This window comes from Austrofundulus limnaeus, unplaced genomic scaffold, assembly GCF_001266775.1.
Source record: "Austrofundulus limnaeus strain Quisiro unplaced genomic scaffold, Austrofundulus_limnaeus-1.0 Scaffold0, whole genome shotgun sequence".
Classification (NCBI taxonomy): Eukaryota; Metazoa; Chordata; class Actinopteri; order Cyprinodontiformes; family Rivulidae; genus Austrofundulus; species Austrofundulus limnaeus.
In genome coordinates, this window is record NW_013952402.1 from 5,224,744 (window position 1) to 5,238,920 (window position 14,177).

The window sequence follows — 14,177 nt, forward strand, 5'->3', positions numbered from 1 at the left end:
CTTTTACTCCTCTCTCAAACCAACGTTCCTCTCTATCAACAATGAGAACATCCTCATCTCTGAAAGAGTGACTGTTAACAATAGGTGTTAATTAGGTGTCAACGATAGCCATGTGACGTATCAGTCACATGGAGGCAGGGCTTAAAAGCCTGAATTTTGCCTGAAACTCTCAGACTGAAGAAGTCTCTTGGAGGAGAGACGAAACGTTTCATTAGAGAAGAACCCATCCAGAAGACCTATACAATTTTTTTCTTTTTGATTTAAAAGACTCTTTGTGCTGCAAACAGCAAACAATACAAAGAAAATAATGTCTTATGTTTTACTTTCATGAAAACAAAAGCTGAGCTATGTTGTATAAAGTCAGTGTAAAGCTGAAGCGTTGCGAGTACCGCAGAGCAGACAGGGTTAAACATGAGTACTGCATTTGGAAGCAAATTCATTTCTTGACCACTTCCTCTTTCAGTTTCTCAGCCAGGTGTTTTCTCTTCTGCAGCTTCTTCTTTTCCTCAGGAGGTATTTCCTGAGTAAACAGGAACAGATCAGGCAAAGACTTAATGAACCTCAAGGGAAACCATGAAAAAATAAAAAATTAATAAATCACTATTATCACTTGGATTCAGCCAAGCACACAAATGTACCCATACAGTACAAACTAACCAATGCCTCTTTCTGAGATGAAGAGAGTAAAGTTGTGTTAAAGAGAATAGAAGAAAACAAGACACAGACATGGCATGAATGAGTAGATGTGTTCACATCAGGCAGCTGATGGATCACCTTCTGTTTAGAGGAGTTAGTAGAGGGTTGTGCTGAAGGAGGAGGAGGAAGAGGAGGAGGGGAACTTGCCCCATTCATCTGGGGTTGTCCCTGTGCCTCCTAATAGACCAGACCAGATGAGATCAGACACAGGAAGATGGGGAAAAAGAACAGAAATCAAGTAAATCAAGGTTTTTAACAAATAAATAAAATAAAAAACGAGTGAGGGTGAGACAAAATGGAGTGAAATCTAAAAAAAAGTGTGCATATTCCTGATTTATTAAGTTAAATGATGAAGATACAGTTAAAATGTACAAATGTTTATTCCAACAGTGTGGTTGATCTTGAACTTATCAAAAGAGGTGAAAGGGAAAGGACAAAGACCGGCTGAGTTTACCGGGGTGGTAGAGGCTGCTGCTGTGAGACTGCATTGCGCCTCCTCTGCTGTGGTGGTTTGCTTGTTTTTTTGTTGGTCTTTCCTCAGCGCGTGCAGCTTGTCTCTCTGCTGACACAGGTACAGCGCCCTCTGCTGGAGTTGCTGCTGCTGCTCTGACGAGGACAGCTGCTGCAGAGGGCACGGGTTGAAAAATACTGAGTACAACTGAAAATCACTTAAACAGCCAGAGAGCGTATGTTTCTGATGAGGGAATGACATCATAACATGATATAAAAACTCAAAAAAGTCGATTTTGCATAAGTCCTTTACTTAAAAAACCTAAACTTGGGCGCATGACAGTTAACTCACAGTGTACGGCGTCGAGAAGCCATCTTCCTTGTACGCCTGCTCCGGGCAAGCCTCGGCTGCAGTACGGCTGCCGTTGCTACTCGGCTCCACAGTTTGAGAGCTGTTGGAGTTGGAGACCTCGCTGGACTTTACTGGAGCTCTTACTGTTGGAAGGACTCTGGACTGGATGCTGTTTTTGCCACAATCTGGACACCAAATGTTGGGAATTTTTAACACGTAGATCCTTTGAAAATTTAGAAAACACGAGTATCATAGTTGTCTTACGAGTTACCTGATGTGGGTTTGGAAGGGTTGCTTGGCTGGCTTGGACCTAACGTGGTAATCTGAGAGTCACTACTGGCTTTTATTGACTTGTGAGTGCCGCTGCTGGAAGTGGCACCAGTTTCCCCCTCGAACAGCAGCCTCCTGGACATTTCTTTTTCGTATTCTTCTTTTGACTTTCTAAAGATAAAAAATCAGTAAAAAAAAACATTATTAGAGCTATTTATAAATATTTGATGTATGATCTAATCTTACCACAGACCATTCAAGTGCATGTTCAGACTAATCCTTAGTAGTTTACATGAAATAAGATGTTTTTACTCTTGAGGTAAGAGCAGATCTTCTGTCCACGCAGCCTCTGAATGAGAACTCTGACACCAAAGACTAAAACTTTGACAGACATGGTGTCCACGTGTTAACAGCTCTGTGCTTTAACTTATTACCAGGTGTCAGCTGGGAGCCATAAATAGATCCTTTAATTTGGCCTAATTTCATTTAGATTGCTTTAGTGTGGACGTCTGCAACACATTTGCTCGTAGGAGCTGAGACAGAGAAGGAGAGATGTAGTTCCAGGGGCTGTTCCCTGTCAGGAATCCTGTTAGGAGTCCACACCATCCTGACCAGACTGACACACATTGAGCTCTGTTAGTTCAAACCTCATGGTCTTCTTTGGGTGTTTACTGCACACAGAACCTGTTTGATATTTGTAAATCTTAATTTTTTTCCTTAAAATTATTAACACTGTGCTGTAATGGAGCTGCAGTGGCATTGGGGAAAATACTTCTTTCAAAACGTGCGCAGAAGAAAGGAATCGGTAGAATCTAAGTTAGAACATTTGTTACTTCTTGTTTTGAAGATTCCAAACTCTTTTTAAACTGATAGATCAGGCTGGCGCCATCTAAAAAAGAGATAAGCAGGATGAGGAATCCCACGGTAGCCCTAGAACACAAAGAGGAAGAAATACTATTTTCTCAGTTGCATTTTGACCATCAATCCGGCCAACCTAAATTAGCTGAGCCCTAAGGAGCTTAACCGCATTCCTATAGGACTCTCTGCGTTTTATTTGGCCTGGCTGTCACTGACACAATCCCATTAGCGATCTAGGATAGGAGCTTCAAGATACCTGCATCGTATCCATGCATTGTAAATGAGAGCAGCGTGAGACACGGTAAAACAATCCTGGATCCACGTTTTGATCACTGATCCTTTGAGTTTTAAACCAGACTCTTAATATTTATATGCAAATCTGTCCATAACCATTTCAATAATAATCAAAACAATTCAGCCACATAGGTGGTGCTGATATATGGTACATTTTACCAGGCGAAATGTAAACTGTGCACGTAGACAGCGAAGACATACTTGAGAACCTCCTCAAGGATTTTCATTTCTTGCTGCTGCAACTCAGTCATCACGTCAACACCGTCAGTCAGACACTCTGGAAGGGCCCCTGCACATGTAAACACACCTTTTAGTTACAGTAATCACTCTGATGCTGTGTATTTGGATACTCACTCAGATGCCACTAAATTAGGTACACCTTGCTAAGTCTTCACCAGTGTTGTATAAAGTACCATAAAGTGATACGTGAGTAAAAGTACAAGTATCTTACCAAAAAAATTACTTTGGTAAAAGTTAAAGTCTCCTTTAGGTATATTACTTGAGCAAAAGTCTTAAAGTATCTGATATTTTTTGAAGTCCGTACTGATTTAAAATGAGCAGGTAGATTTTCTGTAGGATGTGACCTCCTCAAAAAATGCAGAAATGACTATATTGTATTAAAATAATTAATTTGTGTTAAATTTAGGATGCACTAGTCCAGCTGTTTCAGTTGATATACATATATCAAGGCTGCCCAACCTTTTCCCCAAAATAAAAATCTATCTGAGGGCTGCAGCCAAATGCAATAATATAATTCATGAAATACAAATACTTCTTAAGTACAGTCCTTTTATTTATGATTATGTCCTGCTGGAGTGTGACATGATTTGTTCGTGTACAAACTAATACGGTATCAGAATTTTATATATTTTTTCTTCTCATTCAACCACAGTTAAATTCACTCCATCTAGGAGGCACAGTTTGTATGGACAGTATTTATTTTACGATAAGCTGGAATGAAAACAAGCAAAAATGAAATAAAAGTAACAACTTTCTACTTTTTGCTTTTTTAATGTAAGGAGTAAAATGTACAGATAATTGTGTGAAAATTTAAGAAATTTAAGAAAACTAGGCTGAAAATAAATTACTCAAGTAAAGTACAGATACCCAAAAAATTCTACTTCAGTACAGTAACAAAGTATTTGTACTTTGTTACTTTACAGCTCTGGCCTTCACCATGTCTAGATGCCTAAATGCACTGAGCTGCGAGCGTGTGATTGGCTGAAATGACAGGTGTATTTAAGGAAGTGGCTGGTGGCTGTACAGCAGTAAACTTGTCAGAACCAACCCACCGTTGTTTTCTTTCAGGACCCTGAGGGCTTGAAGCTGCAGCTCCATGTTTTTCTGAACCATTAATGAGCGAAACATCTGGAAGTCATCTGTAGCAAGGACTGGCTGGAACACAGGCTGGAGAACAAAAATAAAAAAAAACATATAGAAACTCAAGCTACAATATTTGAGTGACAACGATGTCAAACAGGACGTTAATCTGCAGTGGCTTTATTTTTATTTCCAGTTGTACAAACTGTACTGGAAAAAGGTACATAGTATATTAGATTATTCAATTATGCTGAAGGGGAAATAGCATTTTTCTGCATTTTAATACGACTATTTCATTAAAAAAGATTAACTTTGAGATATTTTCAAATAACTTAGTAACTCAGATCAGATAAGGTTGATTCGGACAATTCTACTTTAAATCAAACTGAACTGATTAGATTTTTTTGTATGTTTCACTTTAACACCAAGTCCTTCTTGTGCATCACAACAGGAAGTGCTTTAAGAATTTTAGGCATTTAACAATCCCCGGGTAAACGAAGCGATGTTTTCAAACACTGAGATATTAACAGCTAATCTTTTTCAATGGCTTCCTGTTTCTATTAGGAGTCAGTCCTGTATCTAGGCTACAGCCCGGGAAGTCTTTAATACCGTCCAGAGTTCTTAGAGATAAGCTTTTCTTTTTTCTCCTTTCAGTTCAACCTTTCCCCTTTGCACATCTGCCCTCCATCTTTCAACCCATTGCCCTTTTTGTTGACTTGATCACATCCAAACTGCAAAAAGTGAAACAGAAGATTGCTAAAAGACTTATCGCAATAAAAGTCTCGTGAGATTTCTAATATTAATCTGCAGCAGAAGTATAATACTTATTGAAGAGAAAGTGCAGATAAAGTTTTTTATTTTATTTTTTTTACCAAGCATAATTGGATATTTTACAGTATCTCAGTCTCACCTTTTAGGCATAAATATAATTTTCTTTGGACTCTAAAACTGAAATATAAATTTGATAGAGGTTTTAAAGCAGATTTGGGCAATACTGACTACAGATAAGCAAATATATCCATGTAGTTATTATATCTGAACCTGTACAAGACAAATGTGTGTGTTTACTGTATAGCATTTTCACATGGACAACTCTCAACCTCTGCGATTAATTTTGTTTGAGGGAAACTTAACTGTCTCTGTAGGCAGTAAATATTTACCTTAGGGAGGTATATAATGAGATTTGAAGCACTTGAGGACTGCAAAGTCAGTCCTGAATTCAGTCACTGCCAAGTTGGCACGACTACAGCACACTTCTTGCTCAGTCACAATAATAATCTAATAAATAAATAGTAAAATTTAAAATGACCTTAATTATTTAATCGCACAGCATGTTTTAAAGTTTCCTATCTGCATCAAATGGGCATACAAATCAAAAACAAGCATTTTAAAGTTCTTTGTAGAACAAGTTAAGTAAATTATGAAAAAATTAAAAGTAAAGAAAGAAATACAACAACCACAGCAAATCTAGTAAAAGCTGGAAGCTCAGGAAAACAAAACCTTAAAAATACTTATACCGAAAGAAAATCGTAACATTAAAGCTCACAAACCCATCATAGGACTGACAAAAATAATAAATTCAGGTGTCAAAGCTTTGCATTGGACTCAATTGTTGCATAGTGAATTTCTCTTTTGTTTAGTTTGTTCTGTTTGTTATAGAACTGTTACCACCGTAGTCACTAAGCTGTAATATGCTGCGTCAATCACAGAACAACAACGTGAGCAGCGATATGTTGCATTATGTTCGCCTAAATAAACACTGTTACTCAGTCAAAATGAAGGAAGTTGGTTCACCTTGGAGTTTTAGTTCTGACACAGACCTCTGTGAAGTCACTGACTTTTGTGCGCTCCTTTTCTTTTTAATATCAAATCATTTAGATAAATAAGTGACTGCTCCCTCAATGGGCCTGAAACGTGTCACTGTCAAAACATTGTAGTTCAGTGTTTACAGAAACTTCAGCAGACCTGCTGTTTACATTGTTTGTTGCTGATCTGACAGCCCACCGCATGATGTGCCACGATTGGTTGCTTGAACCGGACCATTATAAATGATTAAATGAATCAAAGCTTTCTTTGTTTAAAAAGATCTGCATTTCAGGACTAGTTATATTATTTTGTTAGGGGAAAAAAGTTTACAGCATTTGCAAGCAACTGCAAGTTGTTGAATGCTTTGTGAGGCAACTTTAGTTTGTTAAAAAAAAGTGCAGATGAGGTCAAAATCTAGTTCTTTGGTTTACTTATTTGAAACAAAACTCCTTTTATCCTCCAAGGATGGGGTAGGATGAGTTATGTAATTAAATCCCATTGACTCAGGCTAGCTGGCAGCCTGACAGTTGTGTGCAGAAGGAGCTGAAAATACCTGCAGAGCTGGGGACTTGGCAAAAGGAGACGTGCATGCATCCATTAGCTGCTGCTCATTGATGCCAACCTCCTGCATGTAAGTCTCCAGCAGCTTCTCCACCTGCAATGGAAAAGAAGCTTTCAGCAGTCCAGTTTGGCGACTCAGCAGTTTTACAACTATTAAATGGGAAATGCTGAAGCATTGCATAATAAAAACTAGACACTTGTTTGACAAATACACCCAATTTAATAACCTTTTTTTACATGCTAATTTGAGTATACTCACCAGTTTTTTATACTGATGGTGGATTTCTGTATATGATAACTTGTTTTCATCTTCCTCGTCAAAAACTGAAAGGAAAAAAAACTATAATGATTCAGAGGTTTTTCCCTAATAGTTTAAATGCACTTATATTTAATGTTGCACAAGATTAGATTTAAATGCTTATAACTGTTAACCAAAGTGTCAACATAAGACCACCAATTGTGCAGAAATTACAAACACAACTTGCTGTAGCTGCGTCGACAACATTCCAAGTTAGCATTAGCCTATTAGCTTAGCCACCGCCCGTTTTTGTACCGTAATAGTTCACGGAAAGTCGACATCCGCTCGCTCAGAGTAAAACTAAAACGGTAAGGCTATCTTTTAATCACCTGTGCATTTGTTTTCCATAAAGTCCGAGACAGGAATGACCCACTCGGGACTTCCCAGGTAGCCAACGATGCTCTCCACTATCCACTCACTGTCATCTTCAGCCATCATGTTAGCGACGCTCTGCAGGTCCAACTTCTCTACAGCTCGAACGAACAGAACCCGTCCAAACGGGTGAAGGCATCAGATAAGCAGTCCTTCGTCAACAACATGTTCTCATGAGGCTGCCGCGGACGTTTCTTTGTCTCTGTGAGATTTGAGGAAAGGCGAAGTCATGAATTTGGAAGCGCACTGTGGTGACGCTAAGTCGGTTGCTGCGGTAACCATTACATAAGCTAGAAGGTCTTGCAGCAGGTATGGCAGGCCGTTGTAACATATAATAAAACAAAGGTTTTCAAGATCCTATTGTCCGGTTATGTTTTATATTTTCTCTTAGACAAATGACTGAAATAAGATTTTTTATTTGAAGGAGTTAATGTCAGATATTTAAATATTTGTTAGGAGCAAAACTTTTTCTTTTAAATTATTTAGGGGTGGGCATCGAGGGCCGCAGTCCTTCATGTTTTATTTTACTTGTTTTTCTGCTCCAACACACCTGATTTCAATGAATGGGTGATTATCAGGCTTCTGCAGGAAGAGTTAATTCAATGACAGAATCATCTGTGTTGAAGCAGGGAAAAAGTTCAACATGCAGGGCTGTGGCCCTCCAGGACCAGGATTGCTCACCATACTTTTTTGGTTTCATAAAATAGAGTATAGTTTAAAATAGCATATTACAGCGACTGTGATTTTTTTTTTTGAAGAATAATCAACTAGTCACATAATGTTATCTTTAATGCCTTCCCCCCTTTACCGGTTTTTGTTTTCAGTTTCCTTTTAGAGTGTTCACAATAAATATCCCATCCATCCATCCATCCATTTTCTTCCACCTATCAGGGGTCGGGTCGCGGGGGCAGCAGCTTCAGAAGGGAGGCCCAGACCTCCCTCTCCTCAGCCACTTCTTCCAGCTCCTCCGGGGGAACTCCAAGGCGTTCCCAGGCCAGCCGAGAGACATAGTCCCTCCAGCGTGTCCTGGGTCTTCCTCGGGGCCTCCTCCCTGTGGGACGTGCCCGGAATACCTCACCAGGGAGGCGTCCAGGAGGCATCCTTACCAGATGCCCGAGCCACCTCAACTGGCTCCTCTCGACATGGAGGAGCAGTGGCTCTACTCTGAGTCCCTCCCGGATGACCGAGCTTCTCACCCTATCTCTAAGGGAGAGCCCAGCCACCCTGCGGAGGAAACCCGTTTCGGCCGCTTGTATCCGGGACCTCGTTCTTTCGGTCATGACCCAAAGCTCATGACCATAGATGAGGGTAGGAACGTAGATCGACCGGTAAATCGAGAGCTTCGCTTTCTGACTCAGCTCTCTCTTCACCACGACGGACCRGTACAGCGCCCGCTTTACAGCAGACGCTGCGCCAATCCGCCTGTCGATCTCCCGCTCCGTTCTTCCCTGATTCGTGAACAAGATTTCCCCAGATACTTGAACTCCTCCACTTGAGACAGGGCGACCTCCCTGACCCGGAGAAGGCACTCTGCCCTTTTCCGGCCACTCTGCCCTTTTCCGGCTCAAGACCATGGCCTCGGATTTGGAGGCACTGAGCCTCATCCCGGCCGCTTGGCACTCGGCCGCGAACCGCTCCAGCGAGAGCTGCAGATCTCGTTCCGATGAAGCCAACAGGACCACATCATCCGCAAAAAGCAGAGATGCGATCCTAAGGCCACCAAAACAGATCCCCTCAACACCTCGGCTGCGCCTAGAAATTCTGTCCATGAAAGTAATGAACAGAATCAGTGACAAAGGGCAGCCTTGGCGGAGTCCAACTCTCACCGGAAACGAGCCCGACTTACTGCCGGCAATGCGAACCAGACTCTGACACCGGTCGTACCAGGACCTGACAGCCCGTTTCGAATGGCCCAGTACCCCATACTCCCGGAGAACCCCCCACAAGGCCCCCCTTGGGACACGGTAAATAAATATGTTTTATAAAATGTATTTTATGTTTTACATTAATGTTACAATGAAAGATTTAATAAACGTATAATAAATAATGTAACAAAGTCAAATAAATAATTAGAAGTTATGACTGACTAGAAACACTCACCTGAAGACACAATCACAAAACAATCATGAGATACTTGTTTTTTTATTATTAAGAGTAAAAATTAAGTAATCATTTCATCAGTAGTGTGCAAGATATTTAATAAATATACATTCCATTGTATCTTTAAAGGTATATAGGATTTCCCCATTAGCTTAAGTTGCAGAAAGGCTCAGAGCTACTGTGCAGAGTTTATAAAGGCAGGGCATGCAAGCAGCAGGCATGCCAAAACGTTTAAACAGAATAAAGGTAGGCGACATTAGAAACCTTTAACAGTGACATAAATTACTCAGGTTCATTCTGCTTAACATTGCAGCTCCTCAAATACATTTTTGCTTTCCTGGTTTGTAAAGAACAGCATCTTGTAAAGAGTTTTCCACTGAAAAGTCCTAAGATTTCTTCAGTGTTACTGTAAAGAATGACAACAAAATGCATCCTGTACAAAAAGGAGATGCAGAAACATGCCTTTTCTTAAATTTCTGTGAAATTTTTCATTTTACTGCTTGCAGACCATTTCGAACTGTCACATGTATGTGTTTTCAGAGCAAATATCATCTTCGGCATCATGCATAAGGCATATAATTCTGGCAAAACAGTCACTGTTTTTCAAGATCAAGGTGGTTCAAGCAACATGTACACAAGTAATATTTTACACAAAAACGTGGGTAGAATATATTAGCAGCATTTCTTCCACACATGGGACAATCAGTTGATAATAGCAGCAATTTGAACAATATGTAAGAACCAAAAGGACAGTGTCACAAGGTTATGCTTTAAAAAAACAAATACATGTTAGACTTTCAAGGTTACTGGTTTTAAGTTACATATTTTTCTTGCTTTTGTAAAATCTGACATCCGGTGTTTGGTACAGATTTTTGCTGTACTGTTTGTTCATGAGAAGGATAATTGCTGAAAAATTAATCGAAGAAAAATACATAAAATATACATACAATGGTTTACCAGCTTTTCTAAATCATGTAAAACATCCTTAAACACGTGCTTGATTAAAAGACATATGGAGTAGTTTTTAAATAACACCCTCATCCACTAGATGGCAGAAGTTATTCATGTAATAAAACAATAGTCAGTCATGTTTTTTTGGCACACAAGTGTTCAATATTCCACTGATTTAAGGATTTGGCATCAAATGTGTAATCTGTTGTTGCATTTAAGAGTTTACAAAAGTTTTTGCTTAATTTCTCACAAAAGCGTTATAACTGCAAACTTGATTAAACTACTGACTTTTTACTTGTTTAGTCCAGAAATGCCATGCAAAACATGATCCATCACAATTTATTAAACCCCAAGTGGCTCAAAGATAAATTATGTAATATAAATAATCATTTATAGCTATTTTTTGTGCATTCTTCCTTCAATTAACAGGAATCTTTCACCCTGCTATCCTCTGACCAAAACAACATGCATAAAGATCCCATGACGTTAACGGTTTGTTCTTGTTTCATGGCTCAGGAAAGTAAAGGGATTACAATTCCTTTCGACACAATCATAAACCCTGGCAGGCATGGTTGTTTAAAGTTGTGTAAACACGGACAACATGCCGACATTCAAAATGCAACGTGAGTATTTGCTACAAGCGTTCATTAAAAGTGTTGAATCATTTGTCTTTGCGAACAAGCCACAGTAAACGTTCAGGTAAAGTAAAGGGAATGCAGAGTAGATTCAGGCGTGACTTTACAGGCCGTCGTGTCCTTGAGCTTTAAAACTGCAGCAACTTCAACTGTCAGCTTTGTTAAAAATTTATTGTATTGATTGTGCAGACAGCAGAGACCCATTGACCCCTTTGTTAACAGCAAGTTGCTCCGTTAGTTACAACACTGTGTCTGGAAAGATGCTACAGATTCTGTTCTTTTCAGTAGATTTATGCAAAAAAGACAGCATTTAATATTTGTTATGAGCCCTTCAGATCAATACCTTGTCTTGGTCCAAGGAAAGAAATGCTGTACTGTAAATCCCTGCAACTCAAAGTAGTGGTTTTTCAGGAGTAGCAACACAAAAGGAATACTGTTTGGTAATATACACAATAAATTCAGTAACTATTTATTAAAAAAACCCAACTTTTCATGCGTAACATCATGTGCTTGTGAAAAAGCTTGATTTCTTGGATTTTGCAGCTGCGCCCTGTGTTTGAGGTTGGAGCGAGATGGTTATTGATTCGATAAGTGTCTTTAGAGCTCCAGTTTCTCAGCTTTGGGTCAACTTTCACCATATTCAGGAGAGTGTGTCCATTAAAAGGCTAAAAGCAACCTTCAAACTTTCATTAGGAAATATATCCACCAAAAGGTGTGTATCTTCAAGTTCTCCGTGGTTTTGATGGCGTCAATGCAACGGGCCTATTTCGATTGTTCAAACATATCTCCCGTCTGTCAATCCTTGAATCCTTTTCTTAATCATGAAATAAAATTTCTTCTATTTAACCTCGAGTTTGACTGGTTTAGAAATGTGAGGTTTTGTTTTGTATTTTTTAATCCATTTTTTTTTAGTTTGTGGTTACACATGTCTATTTGGTAAAAAAGCTACTTGTTTACATAAGGAGGAAACTATTAAAAAGTCACAAAAATTACCAGAGGAGTTACTTAAATGCTAGTGTCACAGCACAAACTGTTCTGCTTCCTGTCTCTGCATAGGCATGCAGGCGTTATTCTCCCTTTTAAAGGGTGATAAGTTATTACTGCCAAATGCACCTTACATACAATCTTCAGGCAGTTAGTACAAAGTGAAATACCTCTTTAATTGAGAAATCTCAATGTAAACAAAACTAAAATAAACAAGTAGCAAGTTCCTTTTGTACACACATCATTGATCCATTCAAATGAAAATAAACCAGCTGCAGTGAAGAGATCCTTTCTCTCCCATGATCTTTGATGTTTGAAGATCTGCAAACCAGGTTTGATTAAACCTTCAAAGTTTTTGATTTACTAGAAAATAAAAATGCTACTAAGATCCAGTGGTAGAACTCGCCGACGCTTGAAGAGAGCAAAGAGTTTTCCAGTGAAAGTCACAGAGAGATGTTGGACACCTCCCTGAAGCCGCTGCTCTCAGCTGACTGACCGGTTGGATCCAGTGAGACGTCACGATTGTTATCGATTTTCTGTGTCTGTCTGTCATCGAGGTGAGTCATTTGGATTCCTGTCATCTCTTTGGGACTGTCCACAATTGGTGCCTGTTCATTGGCAATGTTTTGGTGACTGATTTTTATTAATCTGTCATCACGGTGGGGTTTTAATGTGAGTCCATCGTTGTTGAGGGCTTTCCTCAGAGGTGCAGATCCAGTTCCAAACAGACCTGCTCTGACAGGCACCGGTCCACCGTGGCTGGCTTTGTCCGGCACCAGTTTGGCCACTTGGTGCGTGCTGCAAACGGAGTTTTGGTTAGTCTGAAGCGGGCGGGCGTAAGGTGAAAACCAGTCCCGCTCGAAAATGGTCCGTAACTGCTCCACCACCGTGTAGCTCTGCCCCGTGACGTTCTCCGGGTGGCTGATCACGAGGCCTGCGCCCGTGTTGTACGTGAACTCGCTCCCCGTCCAGTTGAGGTTGCCTGTCAGGAAAACAGACCGCAGAGAAAGAAATGAAAAGAATTTCTATGAGAAATGACAAATCTGCTTAAACATCTGCCCACGAATTCCTGAAAGCTCACTTTGCTCAGTCTGTTTTGCAGCACAGCAGTGATTAATTGCACTGCAATGAAAAGGAAGAGTCGGCCTTTTGAAATTAACGAGCAGAGTGAACAAACAGAAGAGAAATCTCCATCAAATCAGTTTTTGGTTTGGCTATAATTTCCTAACATTTTTGAAATTATTCTGCATATTTCAAACATCTAAAAACACTAACCGCAGATCGTGCTCGGCTCTGGCTCAGATCTCTTAATGTATCCCCAAACACTCAGTGATTCTGAGGACTCTGTGCAGACCACACCACCACTTCCAGGATGCTTTGTTCATCTTTTATATGAAGACAGTTCTTAATGGGGTTGCTCGTATGTTTGGGCTGTTGTCTTGCTGCAGAATGCATTTGGAGCCAATCAGACAGCACCTTGATGGTATCACATGATGAATAAGTGTCTGCTTGAATTCAATTCAAATTCAAATTCAAAAATACTTTATTGATCCCAGAGGGAAATTTGGTAACTCCCCTGAATCTTGATCAAATCCCAAACTGTATTTGCCCTCATACCCTCAGAGAGCAATCAATGGATGTACATCTACAACGCTTTACCTTTTGGGAGTCAGTTGATTTCAAGATGACTGCCACTCCCAACTGACCTCACAAACACGGCCTTTTTAACAGATACTGAGCTAAAATGTTGCACGGTAGCCTCCTCCCCACCACTTCTTGCTACAATTTGCACAAAATTTTTGTTTAAAACTTCCATAATAATTGTTTGCACCTGTCTACCTCTTAACAGAACATTTCATGAAGCACTGGGCATATTTTAAAGAGGCAAAATCATGTAAAATCAACTTTTTTGAGTTTTATATCATGTTATAATGTTATACTCTCATAAAAAAAACATGCCCAAAGCCTTGCTCTGACTCATTCATGCATGTTTGAGAAATCCTGCAGCGTTTTTAGGAAGCCATGCTGAGGAGCAAAACGAAAGGTGGGGACCAGAAACGCCCCTGGGGCGTGTCTTTAAGCCAAACATCCTCGTGGCAGAGCGCCCTCCCCACACACCTCGCCCATGACTCCTGCAGTCTGTCGGGTGAAACTGAAAGTGAAACTGAAACTGTCTGCTGAGCTCCTAACCCTACTTCTCACGCAGTGAAGCTCTTTTCAGATTAAAAAT

At 40.0% G+C, this 14,177-nt stretch overlaps 2 protein-coding genes across 6 annotated transcripts in view; both read right to left on the reverse strand.

The window, feature by feature from the left end:
* Window positions 1–230: 230 nt before the first annotated feature.
* Window positions 231–7,538, reverse strand: cfap36 (cilia and flagella associated protein 36). 3 transcript variants are annotated; one of them, XM_014028874.1, is made up of 10 exons: window positions 7,235–7,538; window positions 6,867–6,931; window positions 6,600–6,701; window positions 4,213–4,327; window positions 3,122–3,209; window positions 1,770–1,939; window positions 1,499–1,683; window positions 1,151–1,315; window positions 775–873; window positions 231–520 (listed from the first exon to the last, which is right to left on the reverse strand). In XM_014028874.1, the coding sequence occupies exons 1-10, from the start codon at window positions 7,341–7,343 to the stop codon at window positions 437–439; spliced, it is 1,182 nt and encodes a 393-aa protein (XP_013884328.1). In that variant the 5' UTR covers window positions 7,344–7,538; the 3' UTR covers window positions 231–436. The 3 variants fall into 3 exon arrangements, with proteins under 3 accessions (XP_013884328.1, XP_013884269.1, XP_013884399.1); XM_014028815.1 differs by having other exon boundaries at window positions 1,151–1,318; window positions 7,235–7,537; XM_014028945.1 differs by lacking the exon at window positions 775–873 and having other exon boundaries at window positions 1,151–1,318; window positions 7,235–7,535.
* A 1,864-nt stretch (window positions 7,539–9,402) lies between these two features.
* Window positions 9,403–14,177, reverse strand: part of LOC106532861 (inactive phospholipase D5) — a 54,222-nt gene continuing 49,447 nt past the window's right edge. For all 3 annotated transcript variants that reach the window (XM_014029124.1, XM_014029056.1, XM_014029198.1), the window contains exon 10: window positions 9,403–12,929. In XM_014029124.1, coding sequence (XP_013884578.1) covers window positions 12,391–12,929 — 539 coding nt within the window. In that variant the 3' untranslated portion in view covers window positions 9,403–12,390. The remainder of the gene's footprint in view (window positions 12,930–14,177) is intronic.

Coding starts and splice junctions, on each gene's coding strand:
- cfap36 (XM_014028815.1), bottom strand. CDS start 7,343: ATGATGGCTGAAGATGACAGTGAGTGGATAGTGGAGAGCATCGTTGGC. Junction 4,328..6,599: donor CCAAGTCCCCAGCTCTGCAG/GTATTTTCAGCT, acceptor TTTGTTCTCCAG/CCTGTGTTCCAGCCAGTCCT. Junction 1,319..1,498: donor GCTTCTCGACGCCGTACACT/GTGAGTTAACTG, acceptor TGCCCTCTGCAG/CAGCTGTCCTCGTCAGAGCA.